The sequence below is a fragment of the Camarhynchus parvulus genome, chromosome 4, assembly GCF_901933205.1.
Source record: "Camarhynchus parvulus chromosome 4, STF_HiC, whole genome shotgun sequence".
In the NCBI taxonomy this organism is placed as follows: domain Eukaryota; kingdom Metazoa; phylum Chordata; class Aves; order Passeriformes; family Thraupidae; genus Camarhynchus; species Camarhynchus parvulus.
This window is the reverse complement of record NC_044574.1, coordinates 28,127,573-28,142,336: the sequence shown is the minus strand read 5'-3', so window position 1 is coordinate 28,142,336 and position 14,764 is coordinate 28,127,573. Positions and strand designations below refer to the sequence as shown.

General features: G+C 39.8%; 1 protein-coding gene across 3 annotated transcripts in view; it reads right to left on the bottom strand.

The window, feature by feature from the left end:
- Positions 1-7,762: 7,762 nt before the first annotated feature.
- Positions 7,763-14,764, bottom strand: part of LOC115902986 (multifunctional protein ADE2) — a 41,345-nt gene continuing 34,343 nt past the window's right edge. For all 3 annotated transcript variants that reach the window (XM_030947050.1, XM_030947051.1, XM_030947052.1), the window contains 7 exons: positions 13,985-14,163; positions 13,149-13,328; positions 12,946-13,059; positions 11,073-11,156; positions 10,789-10,969; positions 9,634-9,792; positions 7,763-8,987 (listed from right to left, as the gene is read on the bottom strand). In XM_030947050.1, the coding sequence (XP_030802910.1) occupies positions 8,821-8,987; positions 9,634-9,792; positions 10,789-10,969; positions 11,073-11,156; positions 12,946-13,059; positions 13,149-13,328; positions 13,985-14,163 (1,064 nt within the window). In that variant the 3' untranslated portion in view covers positions 7,763-8,820. The remainder of the gene's footprint in view (positions 8,988-9,633; positions 9,793-10,788; positions 10,970-11,072; positions 11,157-12,945; positions 13,060-13,148; positions 13,329-13,984; positions 14,164-14,764) is intronic.

Here is a 14,764-nt window from a genome sequence, read left to right as displayed (position 1 = left end):
TTTGTGCAGTTACAGTGGGGCAGAACAACAAACTCAATGTTTGCAAAGCCCTTTCAGTAAATAGGTTGGAAAGAGTACCATGCTGTACTTTGTACATTGTATTTTGAATTTGGGGAGTACTTTCTTACAGTTACTCTTTAAATTTTCTTCCCTTCCCCTTCCCCATCACACAGCATGGATTCTTTAGCTATCGAACAATTAAACAACAGCTGGCTAAGGACAAAGTTGATCACCTTATATTGTTGTAGTAAGGTTCAAAATTAATGTAATTAAGCCTGAATTGAATGCAGGTGATCTAGACTTGGGGAAAAGGGGAAAGCTCACTTCCTATGTAGGCAAGGTACAACACCATGAATGATTAGTCTTACCTGATGGTGAGCAACAGTCAACAAAAGAGTCAACCTCTCAGGAGTCAACCTCAAGACTTAAGGTAGTCCCCTTTGCTGGGCAGCACTCCTGGGCCAGCCAACAAGAGCTGGCCTAAGTTACTGTTGGGGCACCTTATTTATGAGATTGTGCCTTGGTTCAGTCATAAGATTCATTGGTTGATGTAGAAATGTTCTTTGTGTAAGCATGAGAGCAAAATTTGATGTGTCTCAAAAGATTGGTGATCTATAAATAGCTATACAGTGAATTGGAGGTGTGTATGTGTTAATATGAGAGAGCTCATAAACTTCTGAGTATGGAGTCACCATACTCAGAAATATCTGCCTGGAAGTGATGTGTATTTTGGCAAGGACTTCTTCCCAGTTTTTTTAACTATGGCTAGAGATGTCACTGGAATTCCTAATTTATGATTAATATTTACCTCCAGCCTTTTACCAAACATCTTTTCTTGTAACAGCTTGCTGCCCTGGATCAGCACTGATGAACATTTGGTTTAGAAACTTCCATTTCTTGGTATGAAATTGCAACTTCATATTTCTCCATCTAACCTGATATTTATTTTGGCAATTGGCAAGTACTCGTCACATTAATTCAAGCAAATTGTTTCTCTGTGGGCCTTTTACTGGTCCTAAGTTTCTTTAAGGACAATGTGCAAAACATGTAGACTGTAAGATATGTTGATGGGAGTGAAACTCGAAGTGATGTTAGAACATAAGTGAAAGATGTTTGCTCTGAACCCCATGAAAGATGAGGACAGATTCAAACATTGCTATATGCTTTACAAAACTTAGTAATCTTTTTGGTTTTTTAGGTGATCTAACCCATTCCTTGGAGCTGTGTATCAGTATGTGTGGGGTGGGGTAAATATCTGCTAGATACTCAAATTGTGCTTCAGACTCACTTGCATTAATTACAAATGAGACAGTTATGGTAGGGTAGAATTACCTGTACAGCTGAGTCCTGGGGAGCAGTATGAGGGAGCCCCACAGCACCAGGCTCTGCTCACCAGACACTGGGGCAGGGACAGTTCCCAGAGAGAATGGTTGCCTTGAGCACTGTCAGGAGCAGTAGCCAAAGCAGATCTGCCTGGCTTGCACCTCACCAAGGCTGTGATGTTTTTTCAGTACCTGGCTATCTACAGCTGGATTTATAATGGGAAGGGTTTCCACTTAGTAGATGAAATACCTCTTTAAGGAAGATAGTATCCATGGTATCATGCTACAATCCGTCCATTATCCTTTCACTTTATGCACTTTTCTACAATTAAAAAACCCAAAAACCCTAAACCTGTGCAATGTTTAATCATAGAATTTAAGATATTCTAAGACCTTTACCAAAGCAAAACAAAATAGTCTATTGACCCTTGTTTTTTGTGAAGTTATGCTTTCCTGTCTATGACGGTGTTCACAGGGGTTTTCGGATGAGGGAAGAGATGGAGATCTGACTCCATGTTACAGAAGGCTTGATTTATTATTTTATGATATATATTACATTAAAACTATACTAAAAGAATAGAAGGAAAGGTTTCATCAGAAGGCTAGCTAAGCTAAGAATAGAATCAGAAAGAATGAATAACAAAGGCAGCTGTCTCAGACTCCTGTCTGAGCTAGCTGGGCTGTGATTTGCCATTAATTATAAACATCTAAGATGGGCCAATCAAAGATCCACCTGTTGCATTCCACAGCAGCAGATAACCATTGTTTACATTTTGTTCCTGAGGCCTCTCAGCTTATCAGGAGGAAAAAATCCTAAGGAAAGGGTTTTTCATAAAAAGATGTCTGCGACATGTCACCTTTTTTTATTTAGTTAAATTAAAAAGTGTTTGTAATTTCATCTGCTGTACTCATGCAGAGGAAAGAACAAACACTTGACAGGTTATCTGTTGCCAATCAAAACCTCAATCAAGTGCTGATGTGGAATGATCAGGGAAATTCTTCACCTGTAGAACATAAAATTCTATCATATGACTAAAACAATCTTACAATATAAGAAAATGCAAAAACAATGCAAAGAAAGTCTAAGTCCGAACAGCTGAGTTTCAGGAAAAGTCCATGGACTGAAGATGTTCCTCTTTGACATCTCTGAAAGTCCCCTTTGGTCCTGAAACAGGCTTGCAGAATCTTGAAACAAAAAATTGCTAAAGAAAAATCCATCAATAGTTATCAAAAATCCATTGACAGTCATCAAACAATTTCAAATAATTTTGAGAAAATTTCTGGAATGTCTTGGCCACAGCCCTTTATTGAACCACTTGGGCTGAAGCTAAGTTTTTTGCTCTTCAATGCTTTTGAGCTGCTACTAGCTCTTTCAACTGTTTTTATTTAATTTTAATTTTTTTTAGAAGGCTAGATTTATTATTTTATTATATATATTACATTAAAACTATACTAAAAGAATAGAAAGAAAGGTTTCATCAGAAGGCTAGCTAAGCCAAGAATAGAATCAGAAAGAATGAATAACAAAGGCAGCTGTCTCAGACTCCTGTCCGAGCCAGCTGGGCTGTGATTGGCCATTAGTTATAAACATCTAAGATGGGCCAATCAAAGATCCACCTGTTGCATTCCACAGCAGCAGATAACTATTGTTTACATTTTGTTCCTGAGGCCTCTCAGCTTCTCAGGAGGAAAAAATCCTAAAGAAAGGATTTTTCATAAAAAGATGTCTGCAACACCTGTTTGCTCATGACTGCAACTGCTTTTACGAGCAAAGACAAGTAGCAGGATTTCACTATGGATTTTTAAAAAATCCACTCCTGATTGTAGAAGTGGTGTAGTTAAATTTGAGTCAGAAATGCCTATAAGCATATGAGAGGCTCTAGGACAAAATGTTTTGAGTGTTATAGAGGAAGTAGTTGGTAAGGAAGTCTTCACAATTCCAGTTGAGGAGTTTGGTTTTGTTTGGCAAGTTGGAAGGATAGCCTATATTGGAAATAACTTCCAAAGCATACTGAATACTAGCTATGAAACTGGCCATTTAGTACATGTTTAGTGTTAGAAAAGGGAACTAAGACAAATACAGTCACTTTCCAATCCAAACAAGTTCTCTGGAGCTTGGCATCTTAATTATACTGTCTATTTGAGTGAGTGTTGGTTCCTTGTGCTCAAGAGCTTTCTGGTCTGTCAGAATATTTTTATCAGCATAAAGAGCTATAGGAGGGGTAAACTGGGCTACTGGCTTCTCCCTGACAGTGCTGTAAGAGGAGGGGCAATGTTTCTTTTTTGTCTTGTTTTCTTCCTTCTTTTTCCCCTCTTGCATCAGCCCTCACTTGATTCTGACTGAGGGTTCCTTGTAGGGACCACAGCCCATCCTCTTTCCTCTGCCAGCATATCAGACCCATTCACCAGATGCTTCAGCTGCCTGCTGGATGAAATCCTGGGGTCTGGGAAGCACCAAGTGAATGACAACCTGTTCTTTTCTGTAGAAAGCTCTGTCATTGAAAAAGACTTGAACTTAATGCTTGATATTCACAAGCATCTGTTAGGCTTCTGGCAGCTTGTTTGCTGTACTATTTTTCTGTGAAGATATCCTCCTACTGGTGATGACATCTGTCATCAGGAGGGGAGAGAGAGAGAGAGAAGCTGTTACAGTTCATTCTTTTACCAACTTCCGTGCAAATGCATCTTCATTCCTTCCTAAAGAAGTTTTGAATTTTACCTCCCACAGGGAAAAACAAGTCTGTCTAAGATAACCTTTGCACTCAGGGAATACCCTTCAGGAAGTAATTCCTGTCCTGCAGAAAGTTCCCCATTGTAGCTGAACTGACATTTCATAGAGAAGAAAGATAACAGGACCTGTCTGAGGCCTGCTAGAGACTCCCAAGGCAGAAACCCAAAGCTCAGGAGGCAAGCTCACTTAAGGAAACAAACTGAGACAGTGGGGGGGAAGGGGGAGGTCGTGATCTCCCCTTCCCACAGATCTCTGCATGCCTGTCGCGGTTAAAGCACCCTTCTAAGAATTGAAGGAAAGGTTTTATTTTGTCCTTTCCTCCAGTAGCAAGGAGATCAAATTGCTTACAATCAGGGTGGCTGTTCTAACATGCAGAGTGCGTGCTAGGTTTTGTGTGGATAGATGTGCTTTGAGATCCCAACTGGAACACTAATTTTGTGTATCCTGATAAGGATGATGAGTAAGAAGCTGGTTTGCCCTGTTAAGATCTAAAATGCTTCTGCAAAAGTGCACAAGTAGATGCTTAAGTGGCTTCAGGTCCCTCTCACCCAGGTAACCAGTGCACAGCAACAGTGAGGAGCTTTAAATGCACACATTTAGCTCACAAGTGGAACAGGGATCTGGGAACTGGGACTGCAATGCAGAGTTTCAGCTCTGCAGGAAATTCCTAGTTTGTATTGGGTTTTTTGTTGTTGTTTTTGTTGGGGTTTTTTTATTAACCCTCCATGAAACTTTTATAACTTTCTCCTCTAGTACATACTTTGAAACAAGTCTTGAGTGTTCCAACATTTACACTTTATTCTTGCCTCAGCCCAAAAAGGAATTAAGCTTTTGGAAATTTTGAACAGGAAGTGTCATCTGAAAATGCACAAATGAAAATGCCAACTGCAACACAATTCAAATACAGTGCAACTGCCACTGATTTTATTTTATGGCTCAGAATTTTCACCACCATTTCACAATTAAGTTGCAGTGCTAAAGAAGTCATTGAGGCTGCAAGAAAAGGTCCAAATGTGCACTCCAGTGGAGGAACAATCATGATTTATTTTTGGGTATGAATTCCTTTAAAACAGAGACTGCCTTAATGCCATCCGCAAGAAGTCTAGAGCACATTCTTTCTCTCCTAGGCCTTCAATTCACTTTTACAGCTCCCCACAGGCAGCAGATGTTAAAAACACACTTCAGTGCTCTGGATAGAGGCTTTAACCTTTGAGCTGTGGATGGAGAACAAACCTGTGGGAGCCATGACTGATTTTTCCCTCACTTTTACAACAGGGGGGTTCTTTCGGTATGGCTTTTTTTGTGGAAATGAAATGATGTTAGCAGGGCTGAGCATCAGCTGCCACTCACCTGTACCTGAAGCAGTTCAGGATGTAAAAGAAGTTCGGCTGTCAGGACTTCCCTCTGCTAAGTCCAAACAGTTCTTTGCTGATATCTTGAAAGAACATTTACTGTTAAGCAGGTAACTGCTAACTAGGACATGATCTAATTCAGGGTCCTAATTCCACAGCAGGTGCTTAAAAGACCTTCATTAGAGGCATTTCAACTCAATTTACCAAATACAAATAAACTTCATTAACTGCTCGACACAATAATTTCTGTCAAGATAAAAGCACTTTTTTATTCAAGAATTTGTTAGGATTGTTTTTTTAAATTGGATCAAAAAAGCACAAGTGCTACAAGAGCAATTTCTGGCCGAAGCAATTTTCAGTTTATTGCACCAATGTAATAGTTGGAATGCTGAATCAAAGGGAAGTATTTTCATTCCACAGCAAAAGCTTTGTTAAGAAGTTTCAGCTAAACTAAACAGCTGACCTTTAGGGCAGCTGGCCTTAAGGGCAGCTACAGAAAATTCTTGCAGATGTGACAGACTTTGCAGGTTGCTGCAAAGTGACAGACTGCTACGTGCTGCTGTGTCCTGGTGCTTCTTTGCAAGGCAACTGCTCAAGCAAGGATTTGCAAGTAGAAAGTTCAATACAGACTGCACAAAAAACCCCCAAACAACACACCCCATCCAAAAGCTGAAGAATGACCATCTCTATGGCAACTAAAGCACTTAGCATGCTCATGCCTCACGTAAATTGGCACAATTTTACAAATGAAGTTGGTAGAATCCCGGTTAAAGTAATGTGAGTAAAGTATCTAGAGACCAGAGTATTTCAGGTGTTAACACTCAAATCATCATCTATAACTAATTGCTATTGCATAGGGGAAGACTGCAGACAGCACAGCACTAGGGGCTGAAGAGACACCAGTGGCAGGCTGTAGTTGTGTATCCCAGCAGGGTGCTGGGGTAGTCAGGTCGTTACTAAGCTTGTCAGGTTGATTATCCATCAAAGCCAACACCCAGTGTAGTGCTGGGTAGGGCCGAATAGGAAATAACACCTTCACCTGTTGTGTAACTTCACCCTCAGGCTGTGTATTGTTATGCAGCTGAGTGAGCAGACTGCGGCCTCCTGGAGGAAGAAATGCCGCAATCGCCTTTACAATTGTTGGCTCTGGTGCTTGTCTGATTACAAGATAAAATGATCCAACTCACTCACCCAAGCCAACAAAAGAGCATGGACTCCTCACCCATTAATTCTCCTGCTAGCTGAAGTTAGTGTCAGTGCCTTGTCAGGAGCGCTGTTGGCCTGCTTTCAGATGTGCCTTGGCAAGTATGCAGGCAAGTACTAACCTGGTAAATAGCTTGCTTGCTAAAAACATCCCACAGTCCTGAGGATCTTTACTTGGAAGTCACTGCTTCCACAAATACAATATAGAATCATCTAGGTTGGAAGAGACCCTTAAGATCATCCACCCAGTCCGACCATGCACCCAGCACTATCACTGCAACCCCTAAAGCATTAGACCTTATCACCCAGTACCAGATCCAGACACCTTTTGACCACCTCCGGGGTTGGTGACTCCACCACCCCAGGCAACCTATTCCAATGCCTGACAACACTAAGAGTGAAATGAAATTCTAATATCAAATCTGAATCTGCCCTGTCTGAGCTTTAGGCCATCTCCTCTTGTCCTCTCACTGCAGGCCCAGCAGGAGAGACAAACCCCTCCCCACCGAGCCGCCTTTCAGGGAGCTGTGGAGGGCAGGGAGGTCCCTCCTGAGCCCTCTCCAGGCTAAACACATCCAGATCAACATGCTAGCCCAACTCGATGTTATTTGCAAATTTGCTAGTAATAGACTAAATGCCCTCATCTAGATCATGCCACAAAGGACTTTCAGCCTCTTTGTCCTTCAATAATCCTCACTATTATTGATACTTCATTTAGAGATTCATTGCAAAAGCAACTGCCCTAATGCATAAGGAAAGAGTTATAGTTCTTTAACTTTAGGATAAGCTTTGACCAATTTTAAACCCTTGCATTCAAGGGAACACTGCTTAGAGCTCTTCTACACAGACACACATAAAATGTGGTCAATGCCTGTGAATAAGGCCAGCAGCAACACTTAATCCAGTTCCTCACTACAGGGCAAGCCTGACCCACCACACCATCACAGAAGAGTACTTGATGAACAAAACAACACTCCTGAGACAATCAAGTAGCAGAGCATCTTTCAGAAGGCTGTCACCTAACAGTGTTCCATGCAGGTTTTAGTGCATAAGCTTCTTACAAGATTATTACCTAATTTGCAGTCCTGAAGTCACACACCACAGCTGATAGCTACTTTTGAGTGTACTTACTCAATAAATCTCCATGAAGCAGATTTGCATTCAATAGTTTATTTATAATTGTAAAAGCATAGGTATTACATACTTTGAGTAATTGCATATTTGTTATGAAGACTGGTGTGTGCAAAGACAAGAAAGTCATGCTTAGATTTCCCCCCAGAAGTTTGTTGCTTTAGTATTTGCTCCCCTGTTCAGTAAAATTTCCACAGAAACAGAGTGAGGAAATACAGACACAGAATAGCTATAGTTATTGAAGTGTATGAAGACAGTCCAACATCATCACACAGCCCCTATAGAACTACTGAAAGTAGATCTGCCTAGTCTTTAAAAGGACAAAGCCTGGACTAGGCAAGAGTTAGAGCAAACAGGCAACAAGCCAAGTTACAGGTCACTCAAGCCATTTGTATTTATGTCTTGTTATGAACAAGCAAATTGGTGTCAGCTCCACCACATCATTCCAAAAGGTATCAATGGGGTAAATATACACATACATATTTTCCTAAAAGATACATGTATGTATATACATTTTTAAAATAAGGCATGTATTTATTTCAGGCTCTTAAGACATTTTTCCACACTCTTTTCCTATTAATACAGTATATGTTGCCATTTTATTGCTAAAGAAAGCATATCATAATTGCAAGCAGAACAGCATCAACACTGGCCTTTGTCAGCAGTCCAGCTCAGTTAATAAGGTTCAAGACATAGATTAATACTATACAAGAATGTTGCTGTTACAGAAATGCAGAAGACTAGTTGAATTCTATTAAGATTGCACCAAATCATTCTCTTGACATAGTCTGTAGTTAACATTATAGGCTACAAAGCAGAACAGCACCATTCAGGAGCAACAGAAAGAGTACCTAAGAGTACCTAAAATTCTACTTCCCCATCTCTACTTAGCTGTTATATTAAAAAATACACAAGGGAAGGATGACAACACAACAAACTTCCTATTCTGCTCTAACAATGCTTTCTTCTGCAAGAAATGATGCAGGACTTCTGAGCTCATCCAGGGGTAAATCCTAATATGAATGAAAATGCACACACCATTATCATTGTGTAACTAATAACAGTTACTTGTTAGTGTGACTTACAAGGAGCACTCTCTAAGTTTTTTGTCAGCCTGCTTCAGGGAGATCCAGGTGTTTAACATGTTTGATCGCAGTTTGGCCCACACTAAATGGTTGTTTAACCCAAATATCTGCGCAGCAAACTGGGCAGCTCCTTCAGGCGACAGAGTAGTAGGACAGCTAAGACCTGCAGAGAAGAAAATGCCACTTACTAAAGCATAGTTTATAGTCAAACAAAACATTTTCTTTGAAGAACAATTTAAGACAAGGCTTGTTTCAGCCTCCAGGAGCCACATGACCCAGTTTTAAAGCTAGTGAAGTGTCACATGTTCCTTTACTTTTAATATGACTGCTTTGTAGCACTTCACACCAAAAGCCATCATGCAAATGACTCCCTTATACAGAGGTAACAGATTTCTGGGCCTCCACTCAAGTTACTAAGTTAAAAATAATACAGGTAAAAATTAGTAGTTAAGTGTTGAGGTTTACCTACACTGATTGTTGAGAAGGATACTATTTGATCTTTGATCATAAGGAAAATGCATCAAAATTCAATTACTTAAATTCCCATTAATATTATTTTCAATTTCAAAATAAAAAGTTTAGCAAGGATAAGCCAAGGCTTACTTTTTTAAGGATTATTTCTATGTAATCTTTGCTGTGTCTGTTGGGCTTTTTGCTATTAAGAAGTCAAAGCCTGCATGTGACAGATTTCCACAGACTTTGCTGATCCAGCTGCTTTTCCAATGCTTTGCCCCTTGCGTGTACAGTAGAACAACAACAGAAAAATGGAGCTAGATCAGAACAAGAGCATAAGTTGAAGATCATCTTACCACTGGGTAGTCTGAGAGAGGACCACACATCCTGAGTACCCCAGTCAGCTGAGAGTGGAGGGCAGTTGACAACTGGGTAAGCAGTGTTACCAGACATTACTGGCCCCAAACCATTGCTTCTGCCAGCCACTGCAACAAACACTGTTGGGATTCCATCTCCTGTGGGGAGGAAGACATTTGGAGATAAGCAATACCCCTTGTTCTCTAGCACTTGCTTTCATGGATCTTTGTCTGAGTTCACAGCTGTGTTTGCAGTCATCTTTTCAATTCCATCACATGGCACTAATATTTTGTGTCCAACTTCCTCTTTTAGAGAAATATCTTCTAAGAAATCTTACATCCTTAAATCCCAGCTATGTTTACCACACACAGCTGAAATTAGCATTTCTTACTCTGCCTCTGAGAGGAAGTCTCTATCAGAGGAAGAGGTGCTGCTTAGCTTTATAGAGAACCTAGCCATTAATCCTCTGGCATCTGTAAGTGTTTCTCTCCTTAAATCTGAAACAGTTCACTTCAAAGTAAGTGTTTTAACTATGGTTACCGTATTTGTAGTTTCACCAAGTAGAATGGTATGCATAGAATGTGTATACTCCCACAGAAATAAATAATTCCTGTATCTCCTCTGCTAGGCTAGACACACTTTCGAAGAGATGTTAAGTCTTCTTGGCAAAGAGAGTAATTTAAAGCAAGCATCTTTTTCTCATGGCATCTAAAGTATTAAGCAAGAATGTTTTCATCAAACAGAAAAAACATGGTGGGAGCAACATCTGCCTAATATAACACATGAAAATATTCAGTCAGCTAGAGAAAATGTTGTCCTGCCTTGTTTCAGAAACCCTGGCATCACCAGCAAGGTATAACAATAAATCTCTTAACATGATCAGGGCTTGGGCAAAGCAGTTCTGATACTGAGATAAAAGCAGAGGTTAGGCTTTGAGTAATGGAAGGAGTGGCAGCACAGTAGGACAATATATTACTCTAAAATTACTTAAAGCAGTCATGCTACTAGCAACTGTGAAACACAACTGTAACACAGCTTGGTGTTCTGTTTAACAAAAAAAAAAAAAAAAACCCCACATCAATCTTTTAAGTTGCCAAGTCATTCTGAAACATGATGCTGTGTCAATCCAAACCAAACAATTTCTTGGCATTTACCTTCATATTCTGCTTTGATCCTCAGGGTTTCATCTGGCCCTTTGTGAGCAGAAGTCACTCTTAATTCACAAGGAATTCCAAAGGCTGCACATGCCTTTTTTATTTTTTCACAGTGACTGAGGTCAGAAGAAGATCCCATTAACACCACAACTCTACCTTGACTCTTTGTTTTTAGAAGCAACTAGAGAAAAGAGTGGAGAGGGAGGGGAAAAATAAAAGCAGTCAACAGGATGGAAGGCACACAGTTATCAAAGTCTAGATGTGTTGTTCACAAAAACAGGTACCTCCACTCTTTCTGAAACCCATTCAAAGTTTCTCTTAACCATCTGCAGTGCTTCAGGAGTCACTTCTTTCAGGTCCCGATAGGACTGGAAAAAGAAAAATAAAAGCATTGAAGTGTTGTGGTTTAACCCCAGGCAGCAGCCAAGCCCCACACAGCCTCTCACTCACTCCCCCACCGGAGATCAGGGAGAGAATCTGAAAGGTAGAATTGAGAAAACTCATGGGTTGCAACAAAAACATTTTAACAATGTTTTTGCAAAGGCAAAGCAAAAGCTGCACACACACAAAACAAAAGAAGGAATTCATTCCCTGCTTCCCATGGGCAGGCAGGTGTTCAGCCATCTCCAGGAGCGCAGGGCCCATCACACTTAACTCTGACTTGGAAACACCATCAACTCCATCACCACTTCCTCCTTCCCCCACACTTTATACACTGACATGATGTCACAGGGTCTGCAATATCCCTTTGGTCAGTTGGGGTCACCTGTCCCAGCTATGTCTCCTCCCAACCTTCCATGCACCCCCAACTTCCTCACCAGTGTGGCAGTACCAAAAGGAGAAAAGGCCTTGGGGTCTATGTAAGCCCTGCTCAGCAGTAACAAAAACATCTTTTTATTATCAACCTCCTGTTCAGCACAAATTCAAAACACAGCCTCATATTAGCCACTGTCAGGAAAAATAACCCTACCCCAGCCAAAACCAGCAGACAAAGTTAATGTGGTTTGGGTACACAAAAGACTAATTTTGCTACCATAATTGGTAAGAATTATTATTATACCTCAAATGAAATATTTGCACAGTTTCTAGCAATTCCAGGGATAAACAGCCTTCTACATTGCAATTTATGTTAATTTACAACACAAAAGACTTTCAGCCACAGGGATATTAAGATTTTGGAAGCTTTCCACAGGGAAAATTTAAGGAAAAACACACAGCTTCTTTAAAATTGGATTTGTAATTACATGATTGCCGGCAGTAGCACTGTACCGGCCTAGGTCCTACATGATATTATCATGTACCTTATTTTAGGGGACTGTCAGAGCAATTCACTCAAGCATGCTACTACATAATTCAGGTCAAGTCAACAACCGAGCAGTTTTTCTTCCCAATTTAAAATTAATACCCTTCCTCCCAGGTACACTTTGAAATCTTCCCCCGTGGCCTACAACATTTTCTCTCACAGGATGTCTCACGTGTTGTCTCAACAACCGTGACAAACTCCTGGCAGCAGCATTCCCAAACCAGCTCCTTCATAACTAGTCATCTGGTAACTCAGAGATATTTGTGAAGTATAAATGCTGTAAGTTTAAATATAGGAAAAGTTCTGTTTCAAACTTGCTTGCAGTGGGCAAGGCTATTAGCAACACTTTTGGAGGCAACATTGTTGAATTCAAGGTTAACCAAAATAAATAACAAAGAAAAGCATCCTCACTGCAGTTCCCTCTTAAGTATCACCAGATCTCTACTAGTAGAGGATAATAATAATTAATCTCTGAATAAACTGAGAAACTTGGAGGCAGACCTGGGAACCAAAGCTTCTATTCTTCCCACCTATCTGTTATCAACTATTTTTTTATCTGTGCAAGTCAGAAATCCTTATCACTCCTGGAAACCCAACACTTCATATGACAGCTCCAGCCAATAGTGCTGTTGGGTATTCCAGCTGAAGATATAGACAGAGGATTTTTTCCTACCATAAACCAGATAAATTATTTAACGAGAACAGGTTTGGACACAAGGGCCCATACAAACTACTCTGTAACAAGGTAAGACCACGTAGAAAAAGCCACTCTGAAAGCAGATGGTAAAACTGTAGGCTTTACTTTCTTCATTCTTCTCCCCTGCTCACTTAGAAGGCAAAGATTAAAGCACCACCTGTTTGTCCTTTTGCTGGCTTCTGTCTCCTGCTGGCCACAGTCTCCATGAATCATTGTCAATAACATCAGCAAGAACAATTTCTTTCGTCAGCACATTAACACCAAATTCGATCTAAAAAGACAGTAAGAATACTATTTTAGTAATTATACAGTGATACTTTTCCTGTCAAAAGCAGGATCATGAGAAATTAATTCTTATACCTTCAGGTCTACAAGAGTGCAGTTTTGGGGCTGCCATGCTTTTTCCAGGATCTCAAAAATGGCTTGAGTAGAACGAGACATAATATCCACTTCAGTCTGGCCAATTGTAAGTCCAGCAAAACAGAATTTTGCTTCAATTATTTGCTCTTCAGACCACTGGGGATCATTATTAGCATCATCCTGTTAAGAAAACAAGAACAAATACATGATGCAATTTAAGCCTGCTATAAGAGGAAAATGACTATTAAAAGATACAAGGTTTTGTGTGTTTTTTTTCCTAAATAACAAATACAGGCTTCAAACTAGTATTTTATGATTAGCATTAAAAAAATGACAGTAACATTGCAAAAACACTTGCTGTAACACCTGACCAGCTTTAAGAGTAACAGGGTACACCACAAACACTTTAGATTACAGTTCACCAGATACATCTTTAAGCACACATTCCCAAAGGAGTTCAGAATCCTAAATGACTAGCTAGCTACTTTACCCTCACCATGCAACCACTGTTTAATTTCTTCAAATATATCAACACATCTGTTTCAGCTGATGTGTTAAGTTTTGCCTAAAAAGCCTTATACCTACATTTTTCTGATTTTCAGTTCAGCTTGATTTGTTATTCTTTGATTGTACTGTAAGCCACTACTGTATGGACTTGGAACAAAACAACTTTTGGATAAGAATGCAAGAAAACATTAGAATGGCAAAACTACTGAGAGTAAGAGGATTGGTCAGCCACTAGCACTACTTGCTTTACCTGTCAGCATTTTAAAGGAGATAATACAAAATTTTACTTCTGCTTAAGTTTGATTAACACCACAGGAAAGGAAACTTACCTTGAAAAACATCTCAATTTTGGGTGGGTAAAACTTATATCCTTCTTTGACACCAGGGTTTCTCTTGAGGAAGGAGCCAGTAGCAATTCTTCTGCACACCCATTCAATTGGGATCATTTCACAGTGAGCTGCTATGAATGCTGTGTCACTCTGCTTCCTGACAAAAGCTGTTTTGATGCCTAAATAAAAGATGGCAGCTTAGTTCCATTAGTAAGCACACTCCACAGCTAAAACAGTAGTCACAAACATCTTTAATTTTAAGTACATCTGAATCTTGTCCTTCCCTTGACTTAAGGGACACACTAAATCTTTTTAGGGTATTTTAAGCCCACTCCAGCCTTGCAAAAGACAAGTATCTTCCACAAGTCATTAGTTTTGCTAATTTTATCATACAAAAGTAACTTGTAACTCAGAAATCTTATTTTTATAATTTTGTTCACAGAGCCTTAAAAATTAAATCTATCCTTTACTGTTTTGTTTTGTTTAAAAAAAATAATTAGCAGCAACCAAGTACCCAACCATGTTCTCTGGTGAAAGATTCATTATAGATTGAACAGTAATTGGAGCCTTTCAGAGGAGTAACAGAGCACAGCAGTCTTTATTACTCTGCTTAATAAAAGCAGATGGGGCAGAGAGAACGGTTTTGTCCTCCCTTTCATCACAAACTAAGTTATTTAGGACACTAGATCTTGGTGATTTATCAGGCAAAAGACAGATTCAGAAGCATGTGCACTCAAACCTGCTGTCACAAGTTAACCTTCTTACATAATTGTAAGATGA